The sequence below is a fragment of the Mandrillus leucophaeus genome, unplaced genomic scaffold (assembly GCF_000951045.1).
Source record: "Mandrillus leucophaeus isolate KB7577 unplaced genomic scaffold, Mleu.le_1.0 Scaffold460, whole genome shotgun sequence".
Lineage (NCBI taxonomy): Eukaryota > Metazoa > Chordata > Mammalia > Primates > Cercopithecidae > Mandrillus > Mandrillus leucophaeus.
Genome location: NW_012104921.1, coordinates 898,826 through 910,432, shown reverse-complemented (window position 1 = coordinate 910,432; position 11,607 = coordinate 898,826). Strand labels below are relative to the sequence as shown.

General features: G+C 37.1%; 1 protein-coding gene across 5 annotated transcripts in view; it reads left to right on the top strand.

Annotated features, from left to right (window-relative positions):
* SCFD1 (sec1 family domain containing 1) overlaps positions 1-11,265 on the top strand; it is a 113,033-nt gene extending 101,768 nt beyond the window's left edge. For all 5 annotated transcript variants that reach the window (XM_011994762.1, XM_011994763.1, XM_011994767.1 and 2 more), the window contains 2 exons: positions 10,235-10,303; positions 11,052-11,265. In XM_011994762.1, coding sequence (XP_011850152.1) covers positions 10,235-10,303; positions 11,052-11,075 — 93 coding nt within the window. In that variant the 3' untranslated portion in view covers positions 11,076-11,265. The remainder of the gene's footprint in view (positions 1-10,234; positions 10,304-11,051) is intronic.
* The last annotated feature ends 342 nt before the right edge of the window (positions 11,266-11,607 follow it).

Sequence of the window (11,607 nt, the reverse complement as noted above, 5' to 3'; positions counted from 1 at the left end):
ACTTAAGAGACATTAGAAATTTATATGACTTTTTAGAAACATTTCCTAATAATTAAAATAGCATCAGGTGCTTAGAATATGACTTTTGGCTAGCATTTTTTAACCTTAATTTTAGAATAGGTTTCAGACTAAAAACCGTGTTGCTTTTTTTTATCTGTTTGCATTTTAGGCCATTGTTTTTGTGGTGGGAGGAGGCAACTACATTGAATATCAAAATCTTGTTGACTACATAAAGGTACATTTTATTTAGACTTTTTATTCTGTTATTAGATGGTTTCATAGGTAGAACACTAGCATTCTCTGATGGCTATCCTGATCCTTTTGTAACTTCTAAAAGGTAGTTTCAAAAATCATGCATATATGATTTTTAAATGTTTATTGTTTTCCTATTCCTATCACATTCATTTCTGGCCTAAAATTGCACTTAATCTAGAAAACAATGTATCTTATTGATAAATGCACTTTGCAGCTACCTGTCTTAATATAACATCAAATGCTTAGAGACCTCAAGCAAGCTCTTCCAAAAAAAAAACAAAACTCTCATGAAATGATTTACAAAACTCATTTATCTGAGTAATATGCACTTTACTCCTATTAACTTAAATCAGCAACATACTTCTAACAAACTTGGGGTTTTTTGTTTTGTTTTGTTTTGTTTTTTCAGCAAACAGAAGCTATAGAGGTAGCAAATGAAGGGGAGTGCAGGGAGTGGCAGACAAGCAAAAAGGAAGGAAGGAAGGGACATACTTTGAAAAGGAAAAACACTATTTAAAATTCAGGGGCAACAGAATTAGCTATTTTTAGAATGTCATTTTGTAATCTTCATTTATTCACTTAACATTAAATAATGATCATTCTTTATGTCCTTATGCCTTAATGATGGTAGAGGGTTATGGTACAATGAAGACAAAAACACACAGGCAGATGCCACAGAGCTCCAAAACAAACAACTATACTTGGGATTCTATCTTAGTTTCATAGGACACGCTTCATCTTTGCATCGTGAACCACCAAGATATCTGTGTGAGATACATTAGTTTCAGAAGAGCCCTAGTCTTGTACAAAGGTTATTTTTATTTTTTTAACTTCTAAGTTCAGGGGTACGTGGAGTTTTGTTATATAAGTAAACTTGTGTCATGGGGTTTGTTGTACAGATTATTTCATCACTCAGGTATTAAGCCTGGTACCCATTTTTATTTTTCCCAATCCTCTCCCTCTTACCACCCTCCACCAGACCTCAGTATGTGTTGTTCCCCTCCGACGTGTCCATGTGTTCTCATCATTTAGCTCTCACTTAGATATCGTGCAGTATTTGGTTTTCTGTTCCTGCGTGAGTTTGCTAATGATAATGGCTTGCAGCCCCATCCATGTCCCTGCAAAGAACATGATATTATTTTTTATGCCTGCGTGGTATTCCATGGTGTATATGTACCACATTTTCTTTATCTAGTGTAACATCATTGGACATTTAGGTTGATTCCATGTCTTTGCTATCATGAATAGTGCTGCAAGTGAACATATCTGTGGGTGCATCTTTAGAATAGAATGATTATATCATTTGGGGTATATACCCCAAATCCCAGTAATGGGATTGCAGGGTCGAATGGTATTTCTGTCTTTAGGTCTTTGAGGAATCGCCACACTGCCTTCCACAATGGCTAAATTTACAGTTGCATCAACATTCCAAAAAGGGATGTGTATAAGTGTTCCTTTTTCTCCAAAACCTCACCAGCATCTTAAAAAAAAAAAAAAAAAAAAAACATGCTGACTGGTGTAAGATGGTATCTCATTGTGGTTTTGATTTGCGTTTCTCTAATGATCAGTGGTGATGAGCTTTTTTTCATATGTTTTTGGCCACATGTATGTCTTCTTTTGAAAGTGTTCATGTCCTTTGCCCACTTTTTTATGGGTGTTTATTTTTTTTATTTTTATTTATTTTTTTGAGACAGAGTCTTACTCCATTGCCCAGGTTGGAGTGCAGTGGTGCCATCTTGGCTCACAGCAACCTCTGCCTCCTAGATTCAAGTGATTGTCCTGCCTCAGCCTCTCAAGTAGCTGGGATTACAGGCACGCCCTTCCACACCCAGCTAATTTTTGTATTTTTAATAGACACGGAGTTACACCATGTTGGCCAGATTGGTCTCGAACTCCTGACCTCAAGTGATCCGCCCACCTCAGCCTCCTAAAGTGCTGGGATTACAGGTGTGAGCCACCGCATCTGGGCTGGGGTAGTTTTTTCTTGTAAAGCTCCTTATAGATGCTGGATATTAGACCTTTCCTGGATGCATAGTTCGCACAAACTTTCTACCATCCTATAGGTTTTCTGTTGATAATTTCTTTTGCTATGTAGAAGCTCTTTAGTTTAATTGGATCCCATTTGGCAATTTTTGCTTTTGTTGCAGTTGCTTTTGGTGTCTTTGTCATGAAATCTTTGCCCGTTCCTATGTCCAGTATGATATTGCCTAGGTTGTCTTCCAGGGTTTTGATAGTTTTGGGTTTAACATTTAAGTCTTTAATCCATCTTGAGTTGATTTTTGTATATGGGTGTAAGGAAGAGGTCCGGTTTGAGTTTTCTGCATATGGCTAGCCAGTTATCCTAGCACCATTTATTGACCAGGGAGTCCTTTCTCCATTGCTTGTTTTTGTCAGGTTTGTGGAAGATCAGATGGTTGTAGGTATGCAGTCTTATTTCTCGGTTCTCTGTTCTGTTTGATTGGTCCGTAGGTCTGTTTTTGTACCAGTACCATGCTGTTTTGGCTACTGTATAGCCCTATAGTATAGTTTGAAGTCGGATAGCATGATGCCTCCAGCTTTGTTCTTTTTCCTTATGATTGCCCTGGCTATTTTGGCTCTTTTTTGGTTCCATGTGAATTTTAAAATAGTTTTCTCTAGTTCTGTGAAGAATGTCAGTGGCAATTTAATAGGAATAGCATTTAATCTATCAATTGTTTTGGGCAGTATGGCCATTTTAATGGTATTTCTTCTTCCTATCCATGAGCGTGGAATGTTTTTCCATTTGTTTGTGTCATCTCTGATTTATTTGAGCAGTGGTTTGTAGTTCTCCTTGTAGAGATCTTTCACCTCCCTAGTTAGCTGTATTCTTGGGTGTTTTATTCTTTTTGTGGCAATTGTGAATGGGAGCTTCTTCCTGATTTGGCTCTCGCTTGACTGTTACTGTTGTATAGGAATGCTAGTGATTTTTGCACATTGATTTTGTTTCCTAGACCTTACTGAAGTTGTTTATCAGCTTAAGAAGTTTTTGAGCTGAGACTGTGTGGGCTTTTCTAAATATAGGATCATGTCATCTGCATACAGAGGCAGTTTGACTTCTTGTCTTCCTATTTGGATATCCTTTTCTTTCTCTTGCCTGATTGCCCTGGCCAGAACTTCCAATACTATGTTGAATAGCAGTGGTCAGAGAGGGCATCCTTATCTTGTGCCAGTTTTCAAGCGGGAATGGTTAATACTCTTCTAGTTTCATAGCAGAAATTAAGTTGCATGACCAGGCTCAAAAGCAGAAACCAAGGGACCATGACAGAAACCAGATGCAGACCATCTCTATAAACAGTGCTGACAAGCTAGTACAAGTTGCCCCCTAGTCTTGACCCTAGCACAGGACTATCATCACTACTGAGAACATTTCATTCAGATTTGGCCAATAGTTAGCAACATGACTGGTTCCAGGTGTTCTAGGGATAAACACATGGTTGCAATAGACACTTATGCATTCCACACGCTCTTTACCCTTAGTTAAGCTTTTTAAATCACTTGTCATCATTCTTCTTTTGGCATCTTTTACATTATATAACAGAAAAACAAGAAGATAAACACCAAAATACTAATCATTTATAGTGACTGAAGTAGATTTATAACTTTTTAAAAAATTGCAGTTTACCATAGTCCAGTGAAAACTTGTTCTTAATCATGTACAAGCTTGACAGTTTTACCTCTTTCTACCACAGAAAGTTGAATTTTGTGAAATTTTATAACAATTATTAGTCTAGTTCTTTCTCTGATAATCTGGCCTTTTACCAGAAGACCATCTTGTAGGGGTTTTAATTCAATTTCCTTATACATTTGCTCATTCATTTGGTCATAGGATTTGTTCTTAGGAACCTCACCAATGATACCAGTATTGCACCACATAGCAATTATGTTATGATTTAGATTGCTTAGAACCTCACCAATGATACCATTTGCACCAAGTAGCAATTACATTATGATTTAGATTGCTTACTAAATGTTTTCTCATCTTTCTCAACAAAATCAACTCTTGCTTATATACCAAAATGTTATAATTGACTGAGGCACTGTAAGTTTCCCATAAATTCATTCTTTTTGCTCACTCTGCCAAGATACCAGGCCATTTTCCTTGCCCTGCTTCAGCTTTTAATTGAGGAGCATACTTAATCCTTCTTGAGTCTGGGTGCATGTGTCTTCCCATCTTTATGTAACTGTTGAGTTTGTTTTATCATTTTTCCAGGCTGCTTGCCACCATTTCCCTTCCTCCTGAAATAACATTTCTTGTAAACAACCAATAGGTCATTAAGTCATCTTCCTCAGTATGTCTCTTTTCATTAAAGGCAAATTGGGCTTAGCATGGGACTCATAGAACTGTGCCAGTGTTTCTGCCCAAATTGGTTTAACCACCAAATATGTTGTTGCCATTGAGTTTTTATAGCTTGAATATCGTTTGAATATATCTTTTGGATCCAAAATCTTTCAGGAACCTTTTGAGAGATGGCGGAGGAGGGGAGACAAAAGTTTTCTGTTCCCCGAGACAGTGTCATATGAGTAGTAATTATTCTCAGCGAAAAAGCAGGGCTATCAATGGTAAGTGGGGAAGCCCACCTAGTTACCCCTTACTTGGTTTCAGTACCAAGAATTTTTTAACCTCAGTGCCTTCCACCCACAGAAACAAGGTCCATAGGCATTAGAGCACATGACACTATGACTAGTTGGAAATGCAGCAGTTATTTTATGTCTGTGTTTCTGGACACCTTTCTTAACAAATCATAACTGTGTTTAATAGTTACATGGTGGTCGGTGACTTCGTTGTTCAACAAAATCGTTTGTGTGCATTTCAGAGACAACAGTGTCCTAATTTTGCCTCCCCAAAGCGGTTCTGTACAATAGATAAAACCAACAGGAGCCAAAAGGCAAGCATTAGAATTATTTTGTGTTTATCCTCAAGACGTTATTAGCACCATCAAGATTCAGATAAAATTCTGCAGATTAAATTATTAAATCTTCTGCAACCTTAGACAGCTTCAAGTAAAGGAGACAATTTCATCAGGTCTTACGGGCATCTATAAATATAGCTGAGAGCAGTGTCTTGCGCCCAGGCTTTTACAAGATACCAAAATAATGTTAACTTTCTCTTTTGCATTATTTACTTATTGGCTCCCTTTCTGAGAGTAAAGACTTTTCCTCCTTTCTCCTGTCGTTAGTTTTTTACCCAGACCTCGACCCCTGAGTTAGGAACCATCAGATTCGGCAAGAGGACTTACCTGTGGAGCGGACGGCAATGTGAGACTGGCCAGTGCTTTTCCCCTTCGTCCATTCCCAGTCACATGAAGTTGGGGTGAATAACTACAAGTTTATAGGACTGTCTTGCCCACATGTGAGGAAAGATGCAAAAAACCATTAATTCCAAGCTTAGATCGGTGAAAATAAAAACAGTCCATTCCATCATTCCTCAGACAGTTATATTTAGAGGTATTATCTTCATGTCATGTTTGCAACTGATCCTTCTTTCTGAGCTTGTAAATGTAATCCATATCCATGGTCTACATGATCAGTCAGAGAAAAAGGAAAATGTTCAGAAATATGGAGGAAATTGTTATTTTTCCTGAAGTATCTCTATAATCTATTTAGTGTTGATTCCCCCTTTAATTCCTTTTATGTTTTGACACACATTCCATCATGCAAGTAACTCTGTCTCTCATTAGCAATTTGAAAAGTGTTTCAGATATTTGCTCCAATACTTTGTGTTTGGTGAGGTAGATAAGTTAGTGTATGGTGGATAATGGTGGTTAGCACATTGTTGAATTGCACCTGCAGTAAAGTGGGTTTCTTTATCAGATCATACCTAAGTAGGAGGTCTAAATTGAAATGGTTTCTGCTGTGGCCTCTAATAATGTTAAAGGTGATTCCTGCAGCTACCAGGTATACACATCCAAATGAGTGTCTATTCTAGACAAGACCTGTTGCTGTGCACATGGAACCATAGATAATGGCCACCATAATTCTGTGTGAATGTATGTTTTCACTTCTTTTAAGTATATCCCTAAGAGTGGAATTGTTGGGTCACTTAGTAACTCTGTAATCATTTGAAGAACTACAGACTATCTTCCAAAGCAGCTGCACCGTTTTACATTCCCCCCAGCAGTGTATGAGGGTTCTCACTTCTCCACTTCATTACTAACACTTGCTTTGTTATCTGTATTTTCCTGATGACTTACGAAGTCAAGAATGTTTTCACGTGTGTATTGGCCATTTGTATATCTTTGGAGAAATGTCTGTTTAGATCCTTTGTGTTTGTTTTTTTTTTTTTTGAGATGGAGTCTCGTTTTGTCATCCAGGCTGGAGTGCAGTGGTGCAATCTCGGCTCACTGCAACCTCTGCCTCCGGAGTTCAAGCGATTCTCCTGCCTCAGCCTCCCAAGTAACTGGGATTATAGGCACGTGCCACCACCACCCACCTTGGCCTCCCAAAGTGTTGGGATTACAGGCTTGAACCACCACGCCGGACCCCTCTGTCCATTTTTATTTGGGTTATTTTGCCTTTTTATTATTGAGTTGTAAGAATTCTCTATGTAATCTTGATAAAATTCCCGTATCAGATATATGATTTCCAGATCTTTTTCGCCCATTCTCTGGGTTGTCTTTTCTCCTTTTGTGATGGTGTCTTTTAAAGCGCAAAAGTTTATTTCAGCGAAGTCCAGTGTATCTCTTTTTTTCTTTTGTTGCCTGGGCTTTTTGTGGCATATCTAAGAATCCTTTGCCAAATCTAAGGTCATAAAGATTTGACCCTGAGTTTTCTTCTAAGAATTATATAATTTTTTAATATGGTGTGAAGATCCAGCTTCATCTTTTTGCATATGGCTATCCAGTTGTTTCACTGCCTTCTGTTGAAAAGTCCATTATTTCCCCCATATAATGGTTTTGGCAACCTTGCTGAAAATCACTTGATGTGTATGAGTTCATTTCTGAACTCTCAGTTCCATTCTTCAGATCTATAGGTCTGTTCTTGCACCAGTATTATACTGTGTTGATCATCATGGCTTTTTTAGTACTTTTTGAAATCAGGACACATGTGAGTCCTCCTACTTTATTGTTTCAGCTTTTCTGGGTCTTTTGCAATTTTTTAATGAATTTTAGAATTTGTGAATGTCTACAAAGACTTTCTTATAGGGAGCGTACTTAAATCTGTAGATGAGCTTGGGGAGTATTTTCATCTTAATTAAGGCTTCTGGTCCATGAATATGGGATGTTTTTCCATTTATATCTGTAATTTCTTTCAATATTTTGTAGTCTTCAGAGTATATTTTTATGCTGTTATAAAAGACATTTTCTTAAGTTCATTTTTGGATTCTTCATTTGAAGTGCTTAAAAATCCAACTGATTTTTATATGTTGATCTTACGTTTCACAGCCTTGCTGAGTTTATTCTAATTGTTTTTAATGGATTTTTAGAAATTTCTATATACAAGATCATGTTATGTATAAATAGATATAGTATTGCTTCTTTTCTGTCTTCTGCAACTGCCCTGGCTAGAACCTTCAATTCATCGTTGAATAGAAGAGGCAAGAGCAGACATCCTTGTCTTCTTTCTGATCATAGGGGCAAAGCATCTAGTCTTTGACCATTATATTATTCATAGATGCCCTTTAGATCCATTAAATTTTTAGTAGCTACTAAGCCCCCCAGTTTAATTGTCCTGAGAGGATTTTTAAATCCCTTCGTTTTTTGTCCTGAATAATCCTAATCTTTTCCCTACCATTCAGCCCTATTAAGAAGGAACTGAGCTAGTAGGTCTATGACAGCCTTCCTCACATCATTAGAAACCTCTGTCAGTGCAGTCTTGGAGTATGAGACTAAACACGCGACTATGCCTACATGAGACCTGCAATACAGAATTAATTAACATGACCCTTGGTTTATAATAGTCCACGACATAAGGGGCAAGTGCCAGAAAATAGTGCTGTAATTCTGATTTATTTAGTAATGTTGTTAATCTAACCCATAATGTAAATGCTATTTGGCATAACTTTGGTATAATTGGTAAAAAATAATTTGACTGATTTTATCAAAACATTTGATAATACTGATATTGGCGAATTGGGAACTTGACTTAAAACCACAAAGTATTCTCTTGATAGAAGGTGATTGGTTAGAGAAAGAACTACATTGAGTTAATTTTACATTGAATCAATATATTGGTACGTTTTATAAAGTTCAATTTCTTTTTCTTTTTTTTTTTTTTTTTGAGACAGAGTCTCATTCTGTCACCCTGGCTGGAGTATAGTGGCGTGATCTCAGCTCACTGCAACCTCTGCTTCCCAGCAATTCTCCTGCCTCAGCTTCCTGGGTAGCTGGAATTACAGGCACGCACCACCACGCCTGGCTAATTTTTGTATTTTTAGTAGAGACGGGGTTTCACCATGCTGGCCAGGCTGGTCTCGAACTTCTGACCTTGTGAACCACTTGCATTGGCCTCCCACAGTGCTGGGATTACAGGCATAAGCCACTGCGCCCAGCCCATAAAGTTCAATTTTTAACTGAGAGAGGAAGTAAAGGGGTCATCAAGCTTGTACATGATTAAGAACAAGTCTGCACTGGAATGTTTGGTAAACTGCAGTTTCTTTAAAATTACACCTACACTTCATTGGATGGCTAAAAACAATTAGAAAAGAATGATGATGAGTAATTTGGTTAAGAAAGCTTGGCCCAGGGTGGGGACTGTACAAGTCAGGATTAATCTCAGCTGGGCTACTATACCCTTGTGCTTATCTCCAGGAATACTGGGATCCATGGTGCTGATGTTTGTTTAGCCAAACCTGAATGAAGTACTAACTAGTGATGAATTCTAGTCCGGGACTAGAGACTACGATAAACCAGGGGGCAACCTTGCGCTGGCTTGCCAGCATTGTTTAGTAGGAAATGTAAAGATTGATTTTACATTTTGGACCTGGTTTCTGTCATGTTCCCTTGGTTTCTGCAGTTGAGTCTAGTCATGCAGCCCAATTTTGCCTACCTGACCAGAGAGGCATAAAAGACCTCTCCTTGAACAGGAATCAGGTTCTCCTGGGAGCTATGCCTAGAAGTTCTGGACCCCTCTAATGTTTCCCTGTGCCTGCTTTCTCCTTGTAGACTGCGACCTCTACCTTTAATTAATGCCTGTTAGCCACAAGAATCCCAATTATATGACCTATATACCATCTCATTTTGAAAAAAATCTGAGTTGTGGCTTTTTATTTATTCTCAGAGATGGCCATCTAGGACATGTACTCAGCCACTAATGTTTGCTCAGCTTATACATCACAGAGTTGTGTGACAAAGCCATCATTCCTCTGTTCTTTGATGAATCATCAAATTACTTTGTGCTAGAATAAACTTTTTTTATATTACAAAAGAAATCTCATGAATTTACCTTCAGGTTCACAATACATACAAGAAATTAGCAAATCCCCAGTAGAGAAGTTTTGGCTGTTGTGATTGGGCTCCAGCATTGTACCTATTACTTTTATTCCTGATTTTGACAACATGGAATGAGATATATTAACTTATAAATACTGTGTTGCTCAAGTGGGACTAAAAGCACAATCCATGCTACCTGCACCGTAGTCCACTTTCAGCATAAAGAAACTCGAATGTATTCAAGTAGTAGACATCCTACATTGAAAGAATGTTGTTCTAAGATTTTATAGGTAACTGTTCCTCCTGTGAAATTTGACAGTCAGATTCCTTCTATTTTTAGTGTAACAGGAAATGGCACCAATAGTATGCCATAATATATATTTTGGGGGACAAAAATACTATGCTCATTTCACCACTTTATTCTTCTTCATTTCATGCAATTTTTAGGTGGATGTGGACACTAAAATTCAACACTATCCCAAAGAAAGACTGTTAACAACAACAAAAAAAACTAGCATATTAATCTCTTTTCTTGGGAATATTGAATATATTTCTTGTTACTTGTATCTAAGTTCTGACTCTGATTTTTACAGGGGAAACAAGGCAAACACATTTTATATGGCTGCAGTGAGCTTTTTAATGCTACACAGTTCATAAAACAGGTAAAGTATATACCTTTGTTGTTTGTTTCTGTTAACATACCCTAGTTGCTATTGGTATTTTTCAAAAGAGAGAAAGAAAACCTCTTACTCACCTGAACCAGCTGCAACCAAAGCCATCCAGCTATACCAAGATAAGGTGTTGTCATGGGCAACTGAGAAAACCTTGATAAGTAATAACGTTTCCAGTAGGAGTTTGCTCATCCTTCCGGAACTGAAAGCCTTTTCTTTGGCTTTTAATGATCCTTTAGAAACACAAAAATATATGAGACCTGTCAGTAGTGTTTCACTCATGACATTTCTCTTTACATTTTCACGAAGTTAGCACTAATTTTTTTAATTCCCAGGGTTTTTGTTTTCCATCAGTTGAACGTTAACTAATAATGTTTACATTTTTTTTGCTATGACAGTGTTTATTACAATTCCATTTCCTTTTCTTTTTCTTGGTAGAGACAGTCTCTTGCTATGTTGCCCAGGCTGGTGTCAAACTCCTGGCCTCAAGTGATCCTCCCGCCTCAGCCTCCCAAGTAGCTAGGAGTACAGGCATGAGCCACCATGCCCAGCCTTCAGTTTTTAAATATCTACAAACGTTTAACATTTGAGTTAGTGGTGAACATTAAGATTTATTATTCTAGGACTGTAGTGAATAAAATAGGAAGTGTAATTTATTAAGGGGTTTACAAATATGTTTGAATGTTTCTTTTGTGATCTTTTTTAAAAGTTTTATGTATGATTTTGTGTTTTGTTTCAGTTGTCACAACTTGGACAAAAGTAACACACAAAAACCTTTCTATGATATAATCTACTTGGAATGTGGATAAATGTGAAAAGAAAAGTTAGAAGAGCAGCATAACAGTGTCCTAACGGTGAAAATCAGTTATTTGTTAATTTTTAAGGAAATTCTATACTTAATATGTATTGATTAAAAGAATAAAACATTTCAGAAATAAAATTTCAGCGTTGTTCATTTTCTCTGTTTGAGAAAGTACTTTGGAAGTAAGGCAAGCTCCATCTGAGTATAATATTAAAATACTAACAACTAATAGGTTATGATTGAAGCTGTTGACATTTTAAGGTTATCATATACAAATTTTATTTGATTGGTTCATGAATCCCCTATTTGTGTACATTTTAATTGTACAACTACTTTTTCATATTTTGTAGGGTATCCATGTTGCTTCTAGATTTTAGATGGAGATTTTAAGCCACTTTAATGTCTCTACTTCTGGCACACCTATGTACATTTTATCACATAAAGTCCCTCCTTCATATAATGGTGATGAAGGCAACACTAACATGAGTTGGAA